At 42.1% G+C, this 23464-nt stretch overlaps 2 protein-coding genes across 5 annotated transcripts in view; one reads left to right on the plus strand and one right to left on the minus strand.

Annotated features, from left to right (window-relative positions):
• DKK3 (dickkopf WNT signaling pathway inhibitor 3) overlaps nt 1–10951 on the plus strand; it is a 115976-nt gene extending 105025 nt beyond the window's left edge. The window contains exons 5-8 of the mRNA XM_063397922.1: nt 4695–4787; nt 6157–6301; nt 8661–8817; nt 10400–10951. Coding sequence (XP_063253992.1) covers nt 4695–4787; nt 6157–6301; nt 8661–8817; nt 10400–10643 — 639 coding nt within the window. The 3' untranslated portion in view covers nt 10644–10951. The remainder of the gene's footprint in view (nt 1–4694; nt 4788–6156; nt 6302–8660; nt 8818–10399) is intronic.
• The window catches only part of USP47 (ubiquitin specific peptidase 47), a 53174-nt gene continuing 40386 nt past the window's right edge, over nt 10677–23464 (minus strand). For all 4 annotated transcript variants that reach the window (XM_063397920.1, XM_063397918.1, XM_063397919.1 and 1 more), the window contains 10 exons: nt 23146–23265; nt 21135–21918; nt 19282–19457; nt 19045–19125; nt 17905–18020; nt 17077–17195; nt 16356–16486; nt 15037–15084; nt 14815–14945; nt 10677–13858 (listed from right to left, as the gene is read on the minus strand). In XM_063397920.1, the coding sequence (XP_063253990.1) occupies nt 13684–13858; nt 14815–14945; nt 15037–15084; nt 16356–16486; nt 17077–17195; nt 17905–18020; nt 19045–19125; nt 19282–19457; nt 21135–21918; nt 23146–23265 (1881 nt within the window). In that variant the 3' untranslated portion in view covers nt 10677–13683. The remainder of the gene's footprint in view (nt 13859–14814; nt 14946–15036; nt 15085–16355; nt 16487–17076; nt 17196–17904; nt 18021–19044; nt 19126–19281; nt 19458–21134; nt 21919–23145; nt 23266–23464) is intronic.

Raw genomic sequence — 23464 nt, forward strand, 5'->3', positions numbered from 1 at the left:
AGAAGGGCTCAGTGCTGAGAGGTGCCAGTTCCAATGTGAGCAGGGCACTGCAGCCATGGCTGGAATTTTGTCTCAGGGGTGCAGCTGGGTGAGCTCTGGCACTGTTTGGGAAGGACCTGTAGCTGTGGTTTATGGAAGTTAACACCGAGTTTCTCCTGAGTTACAGGTTTTTGAAAAAGGAATTGCTTCATGTGAGGAGTTCTTAATAAACATGTAAAGAGGCTTTTGTTCAGAGAAGCTTTTGGAGCATGGTTGGCCCAAAATACAGTGAGAGGTGCTCCCATGCATTTCCAAGGCTATCATTAAACTCATTTGCTAATTGTCACACCAATTGCTTTGGTGGCAGTTTCCTGTGCTGTCTTTCTGCTGGCAGAACTTCCTCCCCTCTCCAAAATCACTGATTTTTGCCTCTGTACTTCATGGCTTGGGAACTTGAAATGCATAAGGGTTAGGAGTGAACACTTTGGAAGGGCTGTTTTGCCTTACCAGCTGTGAGAATACAATCCTGCCTCTCCCTTCAGCTCCTTCAGAAGCTTGCAGGCACAAACTTTACCTGGATCACAAGAAGCCAGCAAACTGAGCCACATCAATTACACAAGCAGGGGTAAAGGGGTTCTCCTTGAATCTCACTGTTCTCATGCCAGAGAACCTCAGAAAAGTTGTATATTAACTCATGGCAGTGCCTTCCTCTGTTTTCTTGGGTTCTAAACTGAAGAGTAAAGATCCCAGGAGAGAAAGTCTCTCTCGACAGTCCCTGACAAATACTGGCTGAAGATATGAGTAGTGAAGAGAGAGTTCTGTTTAAAGATATCTTAAAGAACTTTCTGAGAATGTGGAGGCAGGGTGAGTGTGAGTGGGGAGATTGAATGGATGAATCAAATGCCAGTTGTGAATTTAAAATCAACGAGTCCGTCATGAAGGTTAGACATCACCAGAATATTTTTTAGTCTGCAATTAGGGTTTTAATTAAGGCCTAAGGGGAAAAAGATCAGAGCAAAAGGAGTGTAATTTCAGTGCATGCTGGCAAAACAGAGCAGTGAAAGTGCTGCCATAGTGAGGTACAGAAAGCAGATGAGCACTGCCAAAGACAGTGGGTTTCTGTGGGAAAGCAGCTTACCTGTGGCCGTGTTCTGCTTGGAATGAGAAATTCCTTGCTTGTCCCTGTGTCCCCTGCTTGGTCTGCTGCACGGGCTGAGGGTGACGTGGCCACACCAGGGTGGGGTGGGTGCACTCCAGCGGGGTGGTGTCATAAATACACATTATATTATTGGCTTTCCACAAATATTAAGGTGAATGCTATGTGTGTAATGCTAGACCAACCTTGCTGTATGAATATAGTTTTTATTTCTGCTATTAACAAAGCTCAGAAATAGTAACAGGATAGCTGATATATAGTTATATTATAGTTATATTATATTATATATGGTTATAATTGAACTGTCTGCTTAGTTAACATCCAATGAACATATAATGAGGACCCTGTTACTGACATTTTAACTATCAGCACCTGCCATCTGTTAAGAGCATAGACTAAAGCCCAAACTAGAGGTAATAATGTAGGAGGATCAAAGCCACAACCAACCTTTTTAGAGCCACACATGCTCTAAAAAGGCAAACCCAAAGAAGAGCCATGCAAAATAGTTCTTGGAATATGTAAAGTAGTTTGTAAAAAAATATAAATATACATGATAGTCTGTGAATATGCAACAGGATGATATAATGAAGAAAGTATTTAGGAGTCTCTCTGAAGATGGCAAGTGTGCTCTTAGCTGAATGCCAAGCACCCAACCCTTTGCTTTAACTCGGTCTCATACTGTCTTTTTATTAAACCTTTTGAATTTTAGCAAACAAGTAAACCTCATTTTCACAGTGGGATGGGTGCACTTCACCAGAGTGGGGTGGGTGCACCCCAGCAGTCAGCACAGGCTGCAGAGCTGCCTGCAGCACCTGCCAGGCCCTGTGGGCTGCAGGCTGGCACAACACACTGAAAGAAGACTCTTTCCTTTCTGCCTTTCTGCCTTTCCACGTGTGTGCAAAGGGAAAGTGCTGGTGTCAAAGCTTGTCCCACCAGCTGTGACCCTCACAGTCCTGCCCCGGCTGTTTCAGTGTCTGGGAGCTGCCACGTTCAGCTGTCACCAACATCACTCACTGGTTTATTTGCAAATAAAATGGACACTAACCATTCTTTAGGAAAGCAATAATCTTTGACATCATCTACCAAAGACAAGAAACCTGAAGTTTCTTTCAGCAGCGGTTGTTTCAGCAGACTTAGGAACCTTTTCCATGATTTTCATGATTTTTTTGTTGGGTGGATTTTATGGGGTTTTTTTCCTGCTGGTTTTGGAACAGATCCAAATGCCCAAACAGCTTCCAGGAGCTGCAGGATATTCACTGGAGAGCACAATGTTATAATAAGAGTCCACAGGATGCTGAGTGTGTCCTCACAGTACATGGCCTGGGATTCTCCACCCTGGCTCTGCTGTTGGTGGGTCCCAGTACAGCCATTAATAAATAGGCAATGCTGCTTTCACTCTGTATCACTCCTCAGCACTCCCAAACAGCCAATTCCTTTGCCACAGCATTAGCTGGTACAACATCAAAATGGATTTCAGAGAGGTGTACATCATTGTCATTGTGGCCAGCTCTGTCTGTAAGCTGCCTGCTCAGCTTGTGTGCTGTGCTGCACATCAGAAACCAGCACTCCCTCTCCTCAGTTTACCCGGTTGATCCTGCAGTGACAAAATCTTCTGAGAAATAATTTAGTTTGCACAATTCCAGGGGGAAAAATGGATTGTTCAGAATCTGTTGCAGCTGATGACGGTGTTCAGATTTGCTCCTTGTCCAGCAAGGACATTCTAGCTAAAGGCAGCTGAATTAGAAGAGGTCTGTTGCCTGATTAAATAAGGAAACATAAATAATAAAAAAACCTATGGTTTTACATCTGTATGTAAGCACTTCTAAGTTCTGCATTAACTCAGGGTATCTGGGTGAGGTAAATTGGTGTGGCACACAATTTCACAGAGCACACATGAAAGGAAGCCTGTGCCATGCCAGGAAAGAAAACCACAAAGGGATCTTTTTTTTCCCCTGACTGGAAATCCTCATAAAACTGAATGTCTGAACTGGTAGGACACAATTCAGTAAGAGGAAAAAGTTTTTTGGTGTGGGACTCATTAATTCAGGAGAAAGCAGCAACTGGAGAATTGCAGCTTTGGTGTTAGGTGGTTTCAGAGCTATAGAGAGTTATTCCATGAGCTTAAAAACAATCAGGGGAAGATTTCTCCTTTGTGGAGAGGGACATTTGGAAAACCTGACTACAGGGAGACCTGGCTGTTTGCCTGACAGGGGATGGAACAGGAATCAAACAGTGTAGTCTGTTCCGGGTGTGGTTTATTCAGGGCATTCATTAAAGCAGCTGACAAAGCTACACACAGAAAGCTGGCCCAGAAGAGCGTGGCTGCTGAAGAGAAGTGGCTGGCTGCTCACTCAGAGCCACAAAACCTCCAACATACTGCATAACATTTGGATATTGGGATTTTCATCCACCTGATTGTGCAGCAACAGAAAAGAAAAAAAAAAAGAAGGAAAAAAAAAAGGCAGAACACACACAGTACTGAGATAATGAAGTTGGAAAACATTGTGATAATTTATAGCAGCCTAGGCCTGGTGATACTAATCCCTTAAAACAATTCAATGACTTCTGAATTATAAACACGTCACCTGAAGTTGTGGGCTTGAAAAGAGTCAGGCTCCAGACTGTGCTTAGCTTCTGTTTGTGTTTGTGCTCTGGGTAATCAAACTGAAAACATCTGAGGTGGCCAGAGTAGGAAATTCCTGCTGATTCCTGCAGAGCAGCCTTGTCTCACACAGGGCAAGAACGCGCAAAAAGCTGAATTTGGGCAAGATCCGAAGAAAACAGGAGCTTTCAGTAGAGGTTGCACAGATGATCTGCTCCAGCAAGTGAGATTAGTGTCTGCCAAAGAGGAGTCAGGTGCTTACTCCAGAGAATGCAGGGATTTTTGTGTAACCCCTTTTCCTTTTCCTTTTCCTTTTCCTTTTCCTTTTCCTTTTCCTTTTCCTTTTCCTTTTCCTTTTCCTTTTCCTTTTCCTTTTCCTTTTCCTTTTCCTTTTCCTTTTCCTTTTCCTTTTCCTTTTCCTTTTCCTTTCCCTTTTCCCTTTTCCCTTTTCCCTTTTCCCTTTTCCCTTTTCCCTTCTCCTTCTCCTTCTCCTTCTCCTTCTCCTTCTCCTTCTCCTTCTCCTTCTCCTTTCCCAAACAATGGTACAAACTCAGAGCCATGCTATGGTTTATTCTTCTGTTGACTACATTGTTTCCAGCCTGGGGAAAAAAAAGAAAAGACATTTTAGAGAAGAGGGTTAATCAAACAATTTTTGAGAGGTAACCATTAGATGGGAGAACAGCCCCTCGCTGTGAACCAGACATGAGGGTGACAAATACATCACTCTCAGTCTCGGTGTTCTCCTCAGGAAGTGAAGCCAGCCAGCAGTTTGAGGCCAGAGGATTTAGGTAAACCAGGGAGAGGGCACTGGTCTCTTACAGAACTGTGGTTCTACGAAGAACCCCAGCAAGCTTTTTGTCTTGGTCCCCAAACAAGAAATACAATCAAGGAAGAGCTTCTGGTATTTAAAGGAGAGGCTTGAATTTTGGCAAATCACGCTTTTCTCCTTTCCTCCAGGAGTGTATCATCGATGAGGACTGTGAACCAGGGAAATACTGCCAGTTCTCCACCTTGGAGTACAAATGTCAGCTCTGCAAGCCCCAGCACACAGTAAGTCCTGACTGAGGTGGGATTTCATGTGATCTTTAGAAACTCAGCGAGTTATTGTTGCTAATGCCAGCGAGTCAGAATTGACAGAAAGGAAGCTGCATGGGGGTAAAAAGAAAGTCTTCACGTTAACGTGGAGTAATTAAAAATCAGTCTGGGGATGGCCCAACACCTACCCCCCTCCACATCTTTTCTTTGCAGTTCTCAGCAGAACACTTGTAGGATAAAAAAGTAAAAACTGGATCCTTGCTACTCTTGTGTTGTGAAGTGAGCTCAGGCTGAAGGAGTTGGGATCAATTCCCTGACCTAGAATCTTGACACTTACAGAGCATTTTCCTCCTTCATTAGCAGCTTTTAGTAATGCCAGTGTAGCCCTGCTCCTTGCCCTGTGTTAAGCATGGCCTGTGGGATCCACTGGAAAAGAAATGCAGATTCTGTATGGCTGCCCAGACAGGGCTTTACACAGGCAGGAAAAAGCTGCTGAAAGGCTGACCTGCCACGACTCTTTAGAATTATTAATCAAAGTACCTCAGAAAGGAAACACAGTGACACACATGGCTTATATTAGGTTGATTTCTTAGGCGTGTGTGATTGAAACACTGGGGCAATTGTCATACAAAGCAACCTTTAGCTGGAGATTTGCATTTCTGATTTGCAAAGACATTTTTTCCAGAGAGATTTTTTTCCAAGATCCTTGGTTACCAGTGAGGTCTGGTTCTTATTACAACTGAAAAAAAGGATTTTAGTAAGACTTTTTTTTTTTTTTGCTTTGCCCTTTGAAAACAATTCTTCTGAACAAATTGTGAATTTTTGACTGCACTTGACAACAGAAAAAAAATCAGTAATGTTCTCCGTGGATGACGTTTCATTTATTAATTTTTGTTTGCCTTGATTGCAGCAGAGAGGGCCCCAGGGAGAGCTTAGAGCAGCATTTCAGTACCCAAAGAAAGTACCTTCAGTACCTAAAGGGGCTGCAGGAGACCTGGAGAGGGACATTTTGCAAGTGACAGGATAAGGGGGGATGGCTTTAAATTGAAAGAGAGTGGGGTTAAGTTGGATATTGGGAAGGAATTGTTCCCTGGGAGGGTGGGAAGGCTCTGGCACAGGGGAGCTCAGAGAATCTATGGCCACCCCTGGATCCCTGGAAGTCTCCCAAGGAGGGTTGGATGGAGCTGCTGCTGTGCTGTGGAGGTTCCTGTCTGGCAATAATGTGTTTCAGCTGAGAAATGAGGCAGTTGTGCTCAAGCAGTGGGAGTGTGACACATTTTGAAGTGCACAGTGTCTCAGCGCCGGGGTCTCTGTGTGTTGTGTGTGTGTGTAACCCGCTGAGGGCTGCAGTGGCAGCCCCCTGAGCAGCCTGTGCCCTTGGCAGCCCTGCTCCCGGGACGTGGAGTGCTGTGGGGAGCAGCTCTGCGTGTGGGGCCAGTGCAGGAGATCCAGCTCCAGAGGGGAGAACGGCACCATCTGCGAGAGCCAGCACGACTGCAGCCCCGGGACGTGCTGCGCCTTCCACAAAGGTACACGGGGCCCTCCTGTCACTGCAGCCTGCAGGAGCCTTGGCACGGGCTCTTCTTAGCCCAGGGCTGTGGAACCCTGCAAACTGAGGATTTGGGGCTTCCTGTGCTGACAGGCACTGGCCCTCAAGCAAGAACTACATTTGAGCTGAGGCCGTGGAACAGGCTTGCAAAATTGAGTGATAGCACTGGGATTATGGGTGTGTAGCTGAATAGAAGTGTGTAATGTCACTGGGTGGAAAACTTAATAATTTAAGATTTTAGTATATAGTAATGTGTAGAGCAAGATGGAGGATTTGGAGTGTTGGCTAGGTTCTTCCTTCACCTTCTTCTTCGTGGGTTTGGGTGGTCTTTTGTAATTGGGTGAAAAAATCCGCATTGTGGACCACGGGTGTTTGGTGATTGGGTTAAAAGTAAAAATAATATAGGTGGCATCTCGAAATTGGAGAATTAGTGCTTAAAAGACCTTGGAAAGAGAGAGAGACACAGTCATTTTTTACCTTGTTACCTAGAACTCACACCTTGTGAAGCTGTACTGTAGATAAGAATTAACATCTGAGTCTGAGCACGAAAACTGCTTCTCTGAGCATTTAATCCTGGCTCTGACAGAAGAAAAGAAGATAAAAATGCCACACAGGGGAAGTGGTTAAATCTCTACAGAACCAGCAGGCTGCTCTCCCTCAGCCTGTGGAATGCACTGGGTTAACTCCATTAGAAAACTCAGATGGAATTAGGAGTGAGAAACAGCCTGGTGGGGCGCACGCTGCTGAAGGCAAAGCCTGTTGCACACTAGAGATGAGACCAGCAGCAGAAGCACAAAAATGTGCATTTCTAAGGGGGGGTCTCAGGCATTTAAAACCAGCTGAGCTCTATGTCAAGCTTACACACAATGGAGCAAAAAAGAGAGAATTCAAAATGTGCAGAAGAAAGGAATGAGGTGGCTGAAAGTGCCTTCTCCCTCCTCTCAGCAAGCAGCCCATCAGAACAGACTGCAGACACATTTCATACTCCAGATTTTACCTGAGCCTTCCAGGGCATCACACCCTGCAGTGGTGACCAGGCAGCCCAGAGGCACAGAGGAATGATGTCCCAGATTATGTTGTCAGTCCACATGGGAATGTGAAATTTGATTTACAGAAGGGAGCACAGAGGAGAAGGTCTCGAGCCTGAAATCAGTCCCCAGTCCTGTCTGGTTGGGGTCCAGTTTCTTCTGCTGTTCTATACCCACCAGTTCCTCACTGCATTTATTTATACATATATATATATACACATATATAATCAGTAGGTAAGAGCATTGGTGAACATTGATAGCATACTCTTACCAGAACATAAAACAGTGCTATTGATGAATAGCAATGGATTTTTATTCTCTATGGCTGTCTGCTTTAGCAGGGCTGTAGGATTTTGCAGGTTAGGCTTAACCTCAAGGCCTCTCTCCATCACCAGAGTATTGCAAATATTTGTGCTAATAAAGATACGTGTTTTTATGTAAAATTGTAGTAAACTGTGGAGGATTTGCTGCTCAGCATGTAATGTTTTGAAATTGGGAACTGATAGGTCACGTACATCAAAGCACCTATGTCTGTGCAGACACACATAGATGTGTCTTTTGACCAAATCTGCTTTAAAAACTTAGATTTTGAATTCTTCTCATATTTTATCCTGCCCTATGAGGTGAGTGAAGACAAGAGGAGGAAGGGAGGTTTTATAGGAACATCTGGAAGAGCTGAGTTCCAGACTGAGATGGGGAGCTCCTGACGTGAGGAAACCCAAAGGACACAGCCTTCTTAAATAATTTCTTACACAGGCTGAAATTCAGCCCTTTGTAGAAACGGGGGTGCTAAGCCCCAGATGCCATCAGACAGCTTTGCCCACAGTAGAACTGATAAAATAAATTAAATGTCTGAGTTGTAGTTCTTGTAACCTCATTAGTTTCTGAGCAATTGCTCTCTATTTGCAGCCTCTGCAAAGAAATAGGAAAAATGACAGAGTTTAAGATAGAGAGGTATGTCTCTATTCAGATTTCAAACATTTAATGCCACTCATTGCAAAGGACTGCCTATAATGTTAGTTTTCTTGGGATTAGAAGAGTTTGGAATCTCCAGGGGATGGAATTGTGCAGCAGTCAGGAGTTGACAGCCGTCTCTGGGTCAAGCTGATCTTGCTCACTAAGGATGAACTTCAAATGTCTTACTCCCACCTAGTGGAAAAAACGTGCTTATGGCTCCGTGTCATGTAAGGGGAGGTACAAAGAGATCGAGCCTGTCTTTTTACATCCTGCATACAGAACTAAACACGGGCTCACCCCAGCTCAGCAGACAGCTAGGGACTTCCCCTAAAATGCCTTTCCTTTGGCCTGCAGAGCTTCTGTTTCCCGTGTGCACGCCCTTACCCGAGGAAGGCGAGCCCTGCCATGACCCTTCCAACAGACTGCTCAACCTCATCACCTGGGACCTGGAGCCCGACGGAGTCCTGGAGCGCTGCCCCTGCGCCGGCGGCCTCAGCTGCCAGCCCCAGAGGTGAGCAACAGGGCTGGGCAAAAATAACAGTGTGGTAAAGAGCTGCAGAAATAACAGTGTGGTCAAGAGCTGCAGAAATAACAGTGTGGTAAAGAGCTGCAGAAATAAGTGTGGCAAAGAGCTGCAGAAATAACAGTGTGGTAAAGAGCTGCAGAAATAACAGTGTGGTAAAGAGCTGCAGAAATAACAGTGTGGCAAAGAGCTGCAGGAGTAACAGTGTGGTAAAGAGCTGCAGAAATAACAGTGTGGTAAAGAGCTGCAGGAGTAACAGTGTGGTAAAGAGCTGCAGAAGTAACAGTGTGGTAAAGAGCTGCAGGAGTAACAGTGTGGTAAAGAGCTGCAGAAATAACAGTGTGGTAAAGAGCTGCAGGAGTAACAGTGTGGTAAAGAGCTGCAGAAATAACAGTGTGGTAAAGAGCTGCAGGAGTAACAGTGTGGTAAAGAGCTGCAGAAATAACCGTGTGGCAAATAGCTGCAGAAATAATAATGTGGTAAACAGCTCCAGAACTCGCAGGTTCTGCCGCACTAGAAAAGGGTTTGACAGCTTTTCTCATCAGTAGCGCTGAAAGCTTCTGCTTTGTCCCACACTGATGTGCCTAATGGAGTTTGGCAACTCATTAATCCAGTGGGAATTAATGAGGCTGGTACTGCTTTTTAATCAGCCAGTGCTACCAACTGTTGAGATGCATCATTCCAGTGCCATTCTCTGTACTCAGTCCCTGTCCACCAACTCTCTATGTGAGACTGGGATTCTGTCAGATTTTGGCTTGCTTTAGAATGTAAGATGCATTAAAGGAATTTAAATACAAACTGTTCATAGGTTGTGCTTTTAATATTTCTTTAAAAGGAGTTATTTGCATCATCATCAGTTGTTTCATTGGCAGAAAGTGAGATCACTCCAGTTTTGCTCAAAGCATTTTTAGAAAATCTACATTTTCTATGAGATAAATTCTCCAAATTTGCTCTTACACTACCAGCATCATATTAACTTCCAGCAAGACACCAGAGCTGGGATAAAGATGCAGATTAATATTTCTCTCTTCTGTCTCCAACTCCTTCTATGTTTTTTCATGCTTGAGAAGGAATTGGGTAACATTTTGCTTCATAAATGTCACCTAAGGAAGCAAGCAGAGCTGATCCCATCCTTTCACACCATTTTGTTAATGTGCCATTACCCTCAGGGGATGTCTGTCAGCAAATGTCAGGTCTAGTAAGAACATTTCAGATGAGGATACAGAAACACAGAAATTAATTATGGTGTGAATGTAGCTGAACTGTCCAGAATTTTCTATCTGAATCTGAAGATTCAACTAACATTTTCTTGTTACCTGTTTTTTGGAGGGCCACTGCTCTCTTGTTTACCAGGATCATTTTGTGCTGTTAGGATCTCTGTATGTGGAAATCACATTTATAACTCTCCAGCTGTCAAGCCTGTGAGAATCAGGTGCTTGTGAAGTCAGCTAGGGTATTTCCACTGTTCATTTAACATGCTTTCACATGGGGAGGGAATGGGGAATTTCACAGACTAGCAAAAGAACCCCAAGTGATGCACTACGTGACCAGCTGTGCCTTTTCCCAACAGCCACAGCACTGCATCTGTGTGCCAGCTGTCTGCCAACGAAACCCAGCCCTCTGAGAAAGAAGATCCCTTAATCATGGACGAGATGCCCTTTCTCAGCTTGATGCCCCAAGATCTCCTCTCCGATTATGAGGAAAGCAGTGTCATTCAGGAGGTGCGCAGAGAATTAGAAAGCCTGGAGGACCAAGCGGGTTTGAACCCTGAGCCCGACTCAGCTCAGGAGCTGCTTTTGGGAGATGAAATCTGAAGCCCAAGCACCACTTAGTTAGTTACTTCTAGATTTTATTTTTTTGTTTAGTGTCTTGCTTGTATGAACCCTGAACACACACTGCTGGATAGAAGTGCAATAAACAAGGTCTTCAAGGAGCATCTTTTCTGTGCACCAAACCTGCATGTCCCAGCTGCTGTGGAATTCTTTCAGCCCCTGGACCAAACCTTCTGCCAAATGGGAACCATAGGAGTGCTCTTCTGGATTTGTACTTTCCCCTTGTATGCTGGAAATAAACTTCTTAGTACTTGTACTCATTAAAAAATACACACAAGCATAAACAGTGATCTTTGAGTACAGATGTTCAGAGTTATTTCTCTAAAGCAAGAACATTTACTCTGACACTGTTGCAGTCATAGATTTTAAGAAAATTTTAAAGGAATTTTTTTCTTTAGAACTGTTTAGTGTTTTTAATACACTTCATAGGCATAAATTTGTACATGTTACAAGATGATTATTTTTACCATCCTAAAAGGTCATTGATTTAAAAAAAACAATAGCAAGCCAAGAGTAAAATCTGACCCCCAAACTCCCCAGCTGTCTCACTCACCAGTTTGCTACCATGGCTCCTCCACTCTTAATGATTTTCTGGCATCTAGATTTCACCACCTGTTGTTGCACGTGGTAAAACAAGATGTGAGGTTCCAGCCAAGTAACTTTTCATGGTGCTTCTTCCCAAATAATCCCTATTGCTCATGTCTGTAGTTTGGAGCACCAATGACAGGAGCAGGTGTAAGCCTGTGCTACCAGTCTGCACATCTTTCACCACTTCTGGTGTATGAAGGCTTTTCTATAAATTCCTTGGGTACCAGAATGAATAATTAATAGCCATTATCATTATAAACAGGGAGGGTATTTCATTGTAACTGCCTGAGGTTTGGTTTAAGGATTCTACAACCCATTCTCACACCAACACACACACACAGTCTCTGAGAGTTCACTGAGTCTGCCCTCCCTTTCTATCCCTAATAAAATTATTGTGTTACAGACAGCCCCATCTATACAAGGAGAAGGAATCAAGTGCCACTGCTATTTTCCTGTTTAAAAACAAATCCATGAGAGCAGTAACTGTCTGTGAACACTGCCCTCTTAAGGACAGCACTGTCCTTTCAAGTTCTTGGTGCTGCCATCCCCAGATTTTTGCCTTTCCAAATGTCCCAAGTTGAAGAAAATTCAAGATCCATTTGATAGGTAATTTTTTCTCTCTTCTAAAAGCTCTAAGGACACTTTAGCAGGCTGTACCTATGGCAAATGGTAGTTTAATGAAGTACCCCACCTAGGGGATGGCAATTCCCTCTGCTCCCTTTGCTCCCATTTCCAGCCTCACATATGTTGGCCAAGAGGCAGCACAGGACAGTCAGAAGAGGAATAATGAGGGAATGCCTCTGTGCAATGCCTGCTTCCCAAGCTGCCAGATTCCTCAGCATTTTTAGGTTGTTGTGGGCCAGCATGCAAGGAACAACTGAAGGTTCTGTTATTGAACACCCCTTTCCCTCTGGAGTGGAATTTAGCTGCCAATCATACTTAAAGGCTTCACTGGTGAGAAATTCAGTTCTGGAAAAGGAAACTTCAGCTCTTCAGTTGAAGAAGAATTTGGTGTGAATGTGAAGAGGAGCAGCAGCCAGGCTACAAACCAGCTCCTGTAACACTCTGTACATGGAGGGGGTGTGCACATACACACAGACACACAGCCTTGCAATTCCAGCACTGCCTTGGGGAAGTCTATATTTCCATGAAACAATTCCATAATCTTTTAAATAAAAAACACAGCATTTTAATGATTAAAATAACACAACAGAATGAACAAATGTTTTATTGGCATGTTCATTGTTGTAAACAGCATCTGGCATGAAAAAGTTTACCAAAATCTTTTGATTGTTATAAATTAGGTGTTTTTTCCAAAAACTATGGAGAATTGTTCTCTATTGATCTTTATGGACCAAAGCAAAGAATTGCTGTTCCTAGGCTTTGCAATGAAATCATGTTGACTGCATCAGTCTTTGCACCACAGCCTGAACTACCGAGTTCGTACGTTGAGGTGTTAAGAGGTTGCCCCAATACTTGACTACATATAGCTATGGAATCAGCTCTGGGAAAAGAAACTGACTTTCAGCAGGTGGAGAAGATGCAAACTTGTAATAGTCTTAAAAACAAAATGTACAAAAAAGTAGCGGAACAGAACAAAAACTTCATTAACAAGGGGAAGTACAACCCTAAAGTACCCAGCATCGTCAAACATAAAATGAATACAAATTTAAACAGGCAACTATACTTCCAAATGTACACAATGAATGCTGATATGTGTAAAGAAATAGCATGGTAAATAGCTGAACTGCAGTTGTGGTAAATGGATAGGGCAGATTTTATTTACACATCGAACGCAATACACTAGAGCTGCTCATTGGTAACCTATTAAAAACCACTTTACCTTACAACAGCACTTCTGCAAACAAAGGACGCCTGCAGCAGCTTCCTGCAGACACCTCTCAGAGCCCCTGTTTTATGGAAGAATATTCTAAAACCTGACACTTGCAGCGCTCCCACGCCCGGCCCTTCCCCGCTGCTTTCCTAGAACCGACGAGTTAACGTTTACTCCAGACTCTCTGATGAGGTAATGCGTGTATCAGTGAAACAAACAGAGAAAAGGATTCTTTCATGGCCTTTGCACAGCTTTTATTATTAAGCTATGAGTATCCTGTTGGAGGCTAGTTTCACTAGCTACTATGTGCACACTGTCCTCAACAACTGCCACTCGTTTCCCTCCCCGCCCGCTTTTGAGTTCTAATCTTTTATTTGCACATCCCTTTTAGCTTTACAGTACATTTGACTATAGTGCACAACATGATTCCAAGTCCCGCAGTGCCCAGCGGGGCCCTGCCTGCGCCGGCACGCCCGGCTCTGCTGGTGTCAGCGCTTTACACCTAATGAATGTCCTGCCGTAATGGCACTACACAGTAGTAGTGAACCTTTTTTGATTGGAAACAAAAAAAATTCCCCAGGGAAAATGCTATAGCAAGTATCAGTCTTGAGTCAAATCTTTATTTGGTGCTCCATCCAGATAAATTTTTAGTGCTTTTTCTTTGCGGGGAGAGTAGGATACCCGGTGTCCAGTTTTCTGGAGTCTGCTGCTTTCTTTTTTCATCAGTTCATTTCTTTGCTCATCTGTTAATTCCATTAATTCTTCAGTTTTATCCCTAAAATGTAAACACATGCTCAAATTCAGATTGATACAGTAACCACGAGTAGACTTCTGCTTTCTTTTTTTGCTTGGAGCACCTTAGTAAAAACCACAACACTTCTCAGGGGTTGCTTTATTCTGCAGGAACAGGCAATGTGTCTAAACCTGCTTTTCCAGCAGAAGCATTCAGTGTTGTGCCTGACTACAGATCAGGGCAAGAACAAGCCCATATCCTCCATCTCCCCTACTCCTGCTCTTTACAGACAACCACAGATCCGCTCTGCTTTTGGTCTCACTGCCAACAGCTGGAAGCAGTGTGTCAGCCAGTCCTTACCAGATGTTCCCCCAAGTCCTTTTCATCAGGGGCAGCACATTATTAACCAGCTGTTTTTCCCCAGCTCACATGCAGTTATGTAAAATGCCACTGTAATGTGCCCATGAGGTTGCCTCACTCACCAAGTTTAGGAGAAATGACAATATTCAAGCTCTCAGTCCTCAACTCCTGCCCCGGGTTACTGCCACCAGCAGTAGTACTGATCAACATTTTTCACATTAACAGAATTTTTAGCATAACAGGCTTTTTAGAAAGAATCCATACTAATTTCTCAAGGGAATAAACTCAGACAATAAAATCCTCGCTCTCCAAAACCTACAGCAAGACTCTCACTAACTCCACGTGGGATATGGTTCTATTTTAAGAAATTGAATCCAGATACACACTCAAGCATAGTAACTAGCTTTAATTTCAGTGCCTTGGGAGGGAGGATTGAGTAAAAAGGTGCAGTGCTCGTTTTCTTAATTAATATTCAGGCTTTTAGGAAGCTGAGGAGCACAAGTATGTCAGCTGAATGTTTTAAACCTTTTCTTTAAGGTAGCAAAGAGTGCTTTATGTTCCTGTCCATTACGTCACCCCACAAATGTTAACCACAGCTTTATTTTGTGTGGTTTATTATAGTGTAATGAAATACATACCTATAAAATATTACTGCACCATCATCACAAATGTACAGGGGCCAAACATTCAGTGTAGATACTTTTGGATTCCAGTCCAAGTCTTGATGAATCTCTAATATGGAAATGTCACATGGAAAGGTTCCTCTACCCTGAAAAAAGCAATTACTTAGTGAATACAATAAAACTCATAATCACACATCTGTGCCACGAAAAGGTAAAAATACACAAATTCTTACTTACCTTTGCAAATTCGATGTTTTCTAAGGGTATTCCACTTATTTCACTTAGCTGTGAAGAGAAATGGTGGATTTAATACTATTCTAAAGCAGCAATATTGCACAGTGGCTACATAAAGTCAATAGTTGCCAAATCTGCAAGTCAAATTATCTGCAAATCCTCCAATGTACAAAATTGTGTAGAACACAATTTCTAGTGACAAGAACACGTTCTGAACATTTCTGAAGTTACCAGTGTGTGTCACAAGTGATGCTTGCTGTGACAGCATTTCCTCACACTTCTCTTAATACTGAAGGGGAGACAAAAGAAGGTCATAGAAACAATTAATTAATAACATTCTAGTTCCAAGATGCAAAGAGACCAAGTGCCTCATGTTGACCCTGTGTGACAGGGAAGATGTTATCCAGTCAACCTGTGAGAGGGCACAGCTGGAAAATACACATGACTAAGACCCACCTCCACACACCTGCACTTCCTACTAGAACTTAAAAAAATAAAATTGCTTCCTGTACATCAATTCTTGAGGCAAGAAAACAAGGGCAGCCAACTCTTCAGATACAAGTGAGGAGGAATGCTTGACTGCATGCAAGAACTTGTAGTCAACTTCATTTCCACCTGAGGAATGCTAGAAAGCAGCCCACAGCTTAAGCTGTGTAAAACACAAACCCAGCCTGTGAACCAACACCTCCAATTTATCAATTCTCAGGGTCACTGACACCAGCATTTTTACTGGCCCCAACATCCAAGGTGGCCTCCTAACAACTGGGTATTGGCACACATAAATAAACATTTCTCCAAGAGTGGATCCTGTCAGAGCACCCCAGCCTTAAGTCAAACCACACCACAGCCATACTTCTTTCCAACCAAAACACAGCTCAGCCTACTTGATACAGCAACACCACCCTCAGCAACAGCTCCCAAATTCAAATAGGAGGAGGCTGAAAGGTTTGGTATTTTGGGATAACAAAACATTAGCTTGAAAGAACACCAAGAGGCAATAACTTAGCTTTTCTTTCATGTGTGTTTTTTGAGGATAAGGGACACAGATACTATTAAGCTGCTTAAACTTCAAGATGTGACTTTTTCTTTGCATGTATTCACCTGAATACTTTCAGACCAGACCATTATGTGAAACTAAGAAGTAAAGTTGATAATTCATGTGGTTTGATAATGGGATGAGATAGATTATCAGTTCCTGGGGAAAAAAAAAATAACCACACAACAAGATTTTTGGAGTTATGACATCCTTGTGTTTCCCACCAGAGAACATCAATAAGGCTCTCGATCATCACAAGAAACTTGCATCATTTTACACATTTTACCTTCTCTTTTAATTCTTCAACACTGCTGCTTTCTAGTACTACTTCCTGGAAAGAATCTAATTTCATCTCTGATGGCCTCCATCGTCTTGATAAAACAGCAAGTTGTGACATGGATTTCATCTTTTCTACTCCTAGCAAAGAAAGAGAATTTTTTTTTATTAACATCACAAAATATCCTCTTTTAAATTAGGGTTTGTCCATAGCTTAAAGATACTCTAATATGGAAGACTGCCCTAGAGATGCACATGTGCCCTACATGCACAAATTAAGTAACCCAGTGTGCTGCAAGCAGCTCACTTGTAAAAAGGGGGAAGAGGAAAGGACTATGATTTAGTTGAAGTTTATGATTTAGCTGCTACCAGCTCCTTTAAACGAATTTTTTATGGGCAGAATCTCCTTGAGGCCTACTTTTCTTACCCTTAAATTATGCTTTTGAATTCAGAATCAAGATTTTAAGTGTATATACAAAGGAATGCTTAAGAAATGGTGTAATTTAAATGATACTTAAGCAGAATTTCAGAAACATTCTGCTAATTTTTGATCCCAAAACTGTTTTCGTGAACAAAAGTTTCTGTTCCAAATTCCTTCATGACAGAAATGTTTTTTCAATCCTGTCTGAAAACTACTAAATGACTGAACTGCTGTGCAGACTTAAAATTATACCAATGTATCTGCATGGACATATTTCATCACCAGTACTAATTCAGAAATATATCATTACCATCAAGTATTTCTAAGAAGACCTCCCAGTTGCTGGAAATATTGATATCTTCTTCATAGATATGATAATCCAGAAACACAGTGCCTGGATTCTTCCAGGTTTTCTTTCGTAGGCGAAACCTATAAATACACCACAAAAATCCCCAGTGAGCTTTTATCTGTTCATGAACACTTAGCACTGCCAGAGAACAAAACTGAGTCTTTTCTGACAAAACTGGAATACTTTGACTCCTTGATTCAAGGACTGGTGAAGTTTAACAGAACAAGTTTAATGTTCTGAAACAGTCCTGACAGCAGGGTGTCTGTCACTGCTTGGCTTAGTGCTGAATCATTCACAAACACAAGGGAAACACGTCTGTATTCCATTTGTTCAGAGCAGGAAATACGTAGAGATTCAAAGGAAGAAAACCATTTCCTAATTAGGGATTACCCAATTACAGTAAAGGGCAGACAGCCTAGATCAGGGCTGTACACACACACACAATGATCCTGCAGTTTGCTGCAGTGATCTGTGCTGGGCTTGCATGTAGAGAGCAGGTGGCTTTTTAAAGAACTGATTGACTTAATGCTCCCCTTTCTGAAGGAAATAATCATTAGAGAGATCTAAAGCTGCAGACATGTTGCACACAGGCAATTCTATGTAAATATTATCCCCTACAGAATTCACTCTGCGTGAGATGAAAGCCAAGAATTGCTGAACTAATGTTTGTATTCACCAGCTGATTCAAAGATCACAGCACTTTATTTCTCCTCCTTTCATTACTTTCCTTTTCCACAAGAGGAAAGAAATCCCCAAGCACGTTTTAAAATGGTATTTAATCAGGTTTACCTGTCAATTGTCAAGTCTAGGCCACATTGTTCTCGAAGCTGAGGAAGCAGCTCCTCCTTGGACTGTCGGACAGTCATTCCTTTAGCAAAAACTGCATCTAGAAGAAACTTGCATGGCTGTGAACATAAATAGAAAGAGATTAAAGAGAGAATTCTTTTGAACACAAAACTACCTCTGTTTATGCTCTGTGACCAGTCCCATCCACCTGGCAAAAAGATCAGTAAGTTTCTCATTAGCAAGGCAGGCAGTGAAGTCATTAAAATGGAGAGTAACTAATTTGTGTAGCAGCAGCCCTTTGGCAGGGCACTCCAACCCTCTGACTGCCTGGGCAGAAATACTGCCTGTGCTGTGCTGCTGACTGCTACCATTACACTCACATTCCACACAATGGCAAAGGAGCTTTCAAATTAAGTAAGCCACATCATCATAAAAATGCCACTTTCTTGGCTTTCATGGATCAGGCACAACTCCATGACTCCATGGAAGCTGCCTTTAAATTTATCTTATTCCCTGCTTTAGCAGGTCAGCTCAGTCTCTTATTAATTATTAATACATATTCTGCAGTTTTGTCCAAAAAATAAAATGAAAGTGCATACAAAGCCAGCCTCTAAAGACTGCAATGTATCCAGTCTACAGTCCGTATAACCACTTCTGTATCTTTCATGTCCCAGCAGCTTATGAGCTGCTCTACTGCAAGAGAGGCACTTTTGTTTCAGGCTTGCCTTATGCAGAGGGACCATTACCCAGACAACCCCCGTGACAAGCATGATCTGCAGCACATGAACGGGATGAATTAGATCAGCTCAGCATCACTGAGAACCACAGCCACCAGTAAACACAGTTTCCTCTTCTTTGGAGAGGATGCTAGGTGACTGTCATGCATTTAAGGGAAACAAAGAAACAATTCACTTCTCCTCCATTTATGCTACAGAAATAAAGACACTTGAGAGAAAATGTAAATCACATTCCAATTGCATACTTGGAACAGAAAACATCTCAAATTCCCTTTCTAAATCCAGAAAAATTTGCAGGCAAATGTGAAGAAGGAGTTTCATTTTTTCCAAGATTTCAAAGCAAAACCTTGGTCAAGGCACATTTTAATATTTTCACGAATCAGTATTGAAACATTCAATACCTTACCTCAGGCTCATTTACCAAGAGTTGATAGACCTTAACTCTGTATTCACCCTTCTTAAGGGCTCTTCCAAGTCTAATAGTTATCTAGAATGCAAAAGGAGTGTCTGTTAGAACTGGCATCAAAATCAGAATTGTTATTTGTAACGTGCTACCAATACCAATTATTTCACCTGTTGAAAATTAACTTTATCTATATTGTACCAATACACTTTCCTTGAATCAAAGTAACTTTTTAATAACCTTATTGTCATCAGAAAATGACGAAAGGGTCTCATTCAGCCGAACACTCTCAAACTCTTGATTGCTGGCATAGACTCTAAAGACTTTGAAGTGAGAAGATGGAACTCCAACAAAAGGCTCCAAGTGTTGCTTGAAGGCAGACAGTGTAATTCTTTTATCAACATGCACCATCAGCCCTAAGCAAAAATAAAGATAAAAATGGTATGAAACACCTTGCTACCAAAAAATAAAAAGCAGTCTCATATACAATTTCCATATATTCAGAGTTAGCACTTGCAGCAAAACAGATCTGAAAAGCCTAAATTATGGTTAATGACAACATTTACATTTTATCTAATGGTGTTATCATAACCTTGAAAAGCTTTGCTGTATTTTAAGTGTTTATGGGCAGCTGTTTCTGGGGGACACAGCAGTTCCAAACTGCCTGGTTTGCATTCAGTGATGTAGTGCAGCAAAGCAGTACCTTGTCTGTTCAGAAAAAAACAAACAGAATTCCATGGAGCAATTGCAGTTAATCCTCCTACAGCTTTCCCTGCCCCAAGGGAGAGGGAAGAGCTTTGGTGTTGGGACTGGCCAGGCACAGGCCACCCAACCCCTTCTGTTTTCCTTCCTGGCTTTCAGCATTGAAAAGGTTAATCCCACGTTTTGAAAGGCCATGGGGTATCACAAGACAAGCTCAAATCCAGATTAAGGGACTTTTTCATGGAATGATGTTGTAATTAAGGAAAACTGCAGTAACATGAAATTCTGGAAAAGTAAAGGGAATAGTTTATCTTTAGAAATCGTGTTTCTTAATATATGCAATTTGTACTACACTACAATATACTATAATCATGATTATACAATGTCGTGACACTCTAGAATAAACTATTCAGAATACTGAAGTGTACAAATAAATTATTTGAATTATACTAAAAAGAAATAAAAGCTTTTTCTGACAGTAATCATTTACATAGTCGATTGTTAACATCAAAATTACTGCAAACAGATAATTCCTGAATCCAATTAGACCCGCCAAAACAAAACAAGGAAAAATGAAAGCCATTCAGAATTAGCCCCAAAGAAAGACCATTCCAAGCTAAAGGAGTAATTTTATCAAAGCTTTAGTAGATGCAAATCAGTTTCTCCATGTGAAATTCTTCTTTCTCTATTACTATTACAGAGTTTTGGGATTGACATGAAAGATTTTGCCTTTTAAAATATTTATTTTACATCCTGCTATTTTTAAATTATTATTCTGTTAGTTATAAAGCACATGCAGGTACAGAGCATTGTTGAAATTATTTATTTTTATCACAACTATATATCACTTAGGCTCTTATACTGAACTTGTTTGGACACTTTCATGTCAGCCATGCCTCACTGTACCCACTGTATTTCAGTTAGTGAATTAAATTGTCAATATTAAGTATATTTGAATTCTCCTTACAGTCAAATGACTAGGACTTTTCAGGTTTGTTAATCTAAATGGTAACAGAAATATTCTGTTTTAACAACACTAAATAAGTGCATTCTGAAATAGGTGAATCAGCAGCAGCTGATCATGCAACTATGATCCTTCCACTAGAAGACAACTCAGCCTGCTCTCCAGGGAACACTATCAATACACGTAAGGACATGTTCATTCTCTTAGAAACAAAAGAGCAAGACACTTTTCAAATATGTAATCACTTATTACAAGATCAAAATTAGGCTAGATTTTTGCTGAACATCACATCCTGTCTGCACTTTCATGAGCTTTGACATTATAATCAAGTTTTTCAATACTGCCATTAGACTTTTTTAACACAGCATATGAATTAAGTAGTTAAACCCACAGAATTATTTTAAGGCATTTAGAAAAGAATACATACATTTTTGCCCTTCTCCTGAACCCTCCTCTGCAGTGTAGGGTTCTGATTTAAAGTACATATACTGTGTTTCTCCTCTGCTCTTGCCACTTTCATCATATTCACTGTCTGTTCCAGAATCCTCTTCTGCTGTGTCCCAGGTTTCCTTCTTGCCCTGATTGGCTTTTGATCGCCTGCTACTGGTGATGCTGTGAGAATCCAGTCCATTAGCCAGGGGCAGGGGGGCATTGTCCACGTTGCACAAAGTGTCACTGCTGTGGCTGGAGCTGAGGATGTCACTGTCCACCGAACTCGTACTCCTGTCGTTATTGACATCCGAGTCCGAGCGCTCCTCAGACTGCAGATTCTCTGGATCGGAAACCTGAATCTGGTTGTCAAGTTCTCTGTTTTCTGCTGATGCTGAAGAGTCTACTTCATTTAAAGGTGACTCAATGTTTTCAAAATCACTGGCTTCTGTGCTTTTGCTGCTGTCTCCATTATCTCCCTCCTGCTGCTGCTGTTGCTGCAGCGACAAGCTTTTAAGTTTTTCAGTGCTTTCTTCCAAAATCGCCTCTACGGATTTCATATTACCTACAGGTCCTTTTACTCTTTCACAAGGTTCATCCAAGTTGCCTGCACCCCCAGCAGACTTCTGATAAAGTGCCCGTCTGAGCTGGGAGCCAGGGGCTTGCTCTGGCAGCGACACGTACAGTCTGATGGTGTTGGCGTGGCGATCCAGAAGCTTCCACAGCTGAGAGTCCGTGTATGTCACGTGACGGTCCGAAGACTCGGAGCTTTCAACAAACACCTGGACAGGGGAGAAGTGCCATTTTAAATAAATGCAACAGCAAACACAGGGCTGAGCACACGTTAGAAATAATGCCATCAAGAAACATCACCTTTTATCGAAGTGTTAAAATTCACGCTTAGGAAAAAGACAGACCGAGGAGTCTGCAGTATAATAATGATTTCACTTTTCTTTGTTTTCCATGTTAAGGTTGGAGTGAAATGTAAGCAGACTGACCATTTGCAGTAAACATATTCACAAGTGGCTTCAGGAATCACTGTGTGCACCCTTCACCTGTGCACAGCACCGTTATGGTAGCAATCAGCCCCACCACTGCAGCAGACTGTCTTTATTTTCCAGTGCAGTGTCATAAGGAAGATTTAAATGTATACATGTGCAGGCAGTAGTGCAAATTAAATGTCTCTCTTCCCTTTGTCAAAGGGCTCCATGTTGTAGTGACACTGATTGTGAAAGACCTCTGAGTAACTGAGTAACAACTCCATGCCATTGTTTTGCTCAGCTATGAGCCCTCAAACCCTTCCTTAATCTTTCTTCATCAAGATTTAACATTGAGTTTTAACTTCAGAGACAGAGGATGTGCAAAATGTGCTAAAAGATGTGCTATTTCCACTGTAGTAAAAAAGGGCAAAGTATGCACTTAAAACGTTAAAGTTATCTGAGTACTAAGTTATTCTTTTTCTGAATGCATTACGCAGTTATTATTGGCAATACTTATTAGAAGTCTTTTTCAAAAAAATAATACAAATTGTCCAGGGGAAATCTTCATAGTGAATACTACTGAATTTAAGATAGAAACCCACCAAAAACTTGCTTTTAGTTTTGGTATTTGTGTTTCAGTAAGTTTCACACAGAGAGCAGGTACACTTGTTCAGGTGGTTCAGCAAACACATCCAGCAGGCTTCATGGCAATGTATCAGTCTTTGCTCCCTAAGAGTGCTTGAATTGTAACTGCCTTCATCATAAGGCTGTTAAGCTCAGCACCATCTGAGCCACAGTAGCAGCCAGATGTCTCATCTCAGTCCACTCTCTCCTGTGTACACTTGGCTTCATACACAGCCTAGAGCACTCGTCAGCACCACTGTGCTGGGCACAGAAACCCCACACACTGCAGACCAAAATACGCAACAGTTATCCATTATCAATTCCGTATGTACTTCCCTGCCTTTTACAACATGACAGGCAAACACAAACACGAGGAATGAACACTTTGAAAACCACAGCACGTACCTTGTTGCTTCTGAAGAAGCCTTCAGCTTTCAGAGTTTTGCTGGACACGTTCAGCAGACGCAGGTCGTTGTAGCACCGCTCCAACACCACCCGCATGGTTTCAGCGGGGAGGTGCGTGGCCTAGAACAGGACACGGACAGGGAGGTAACACGTGCATCACACCACCTTCAACACTGACATTAGTGCTTCACTTCTGGGATTACTCACAGGGAAAGGAGCAGGTTTGGTTATCAACCTTGAAACTGCCAAAGACAACATGGGAGGAAACCACCCAAACCTGTTCAGTCCCAGTGCCTTTCCTCCACCCTTTAATATGCAG

Source organism: Prinia subflava, chromosome 5 (assembly GCF_021018805.1).
Source record: "Prinia subflava isolate CZ2003 ecotype Zambia chromosome 5, Cam_Psub_1.2, whole genome shotgun sequence".
Classification (NCBI taxonomy): Eukaryota; Metazoa; Chordata; class Aves; order Passeriformes; family Cisticolidae; genus Prinia; species Prinia subflava.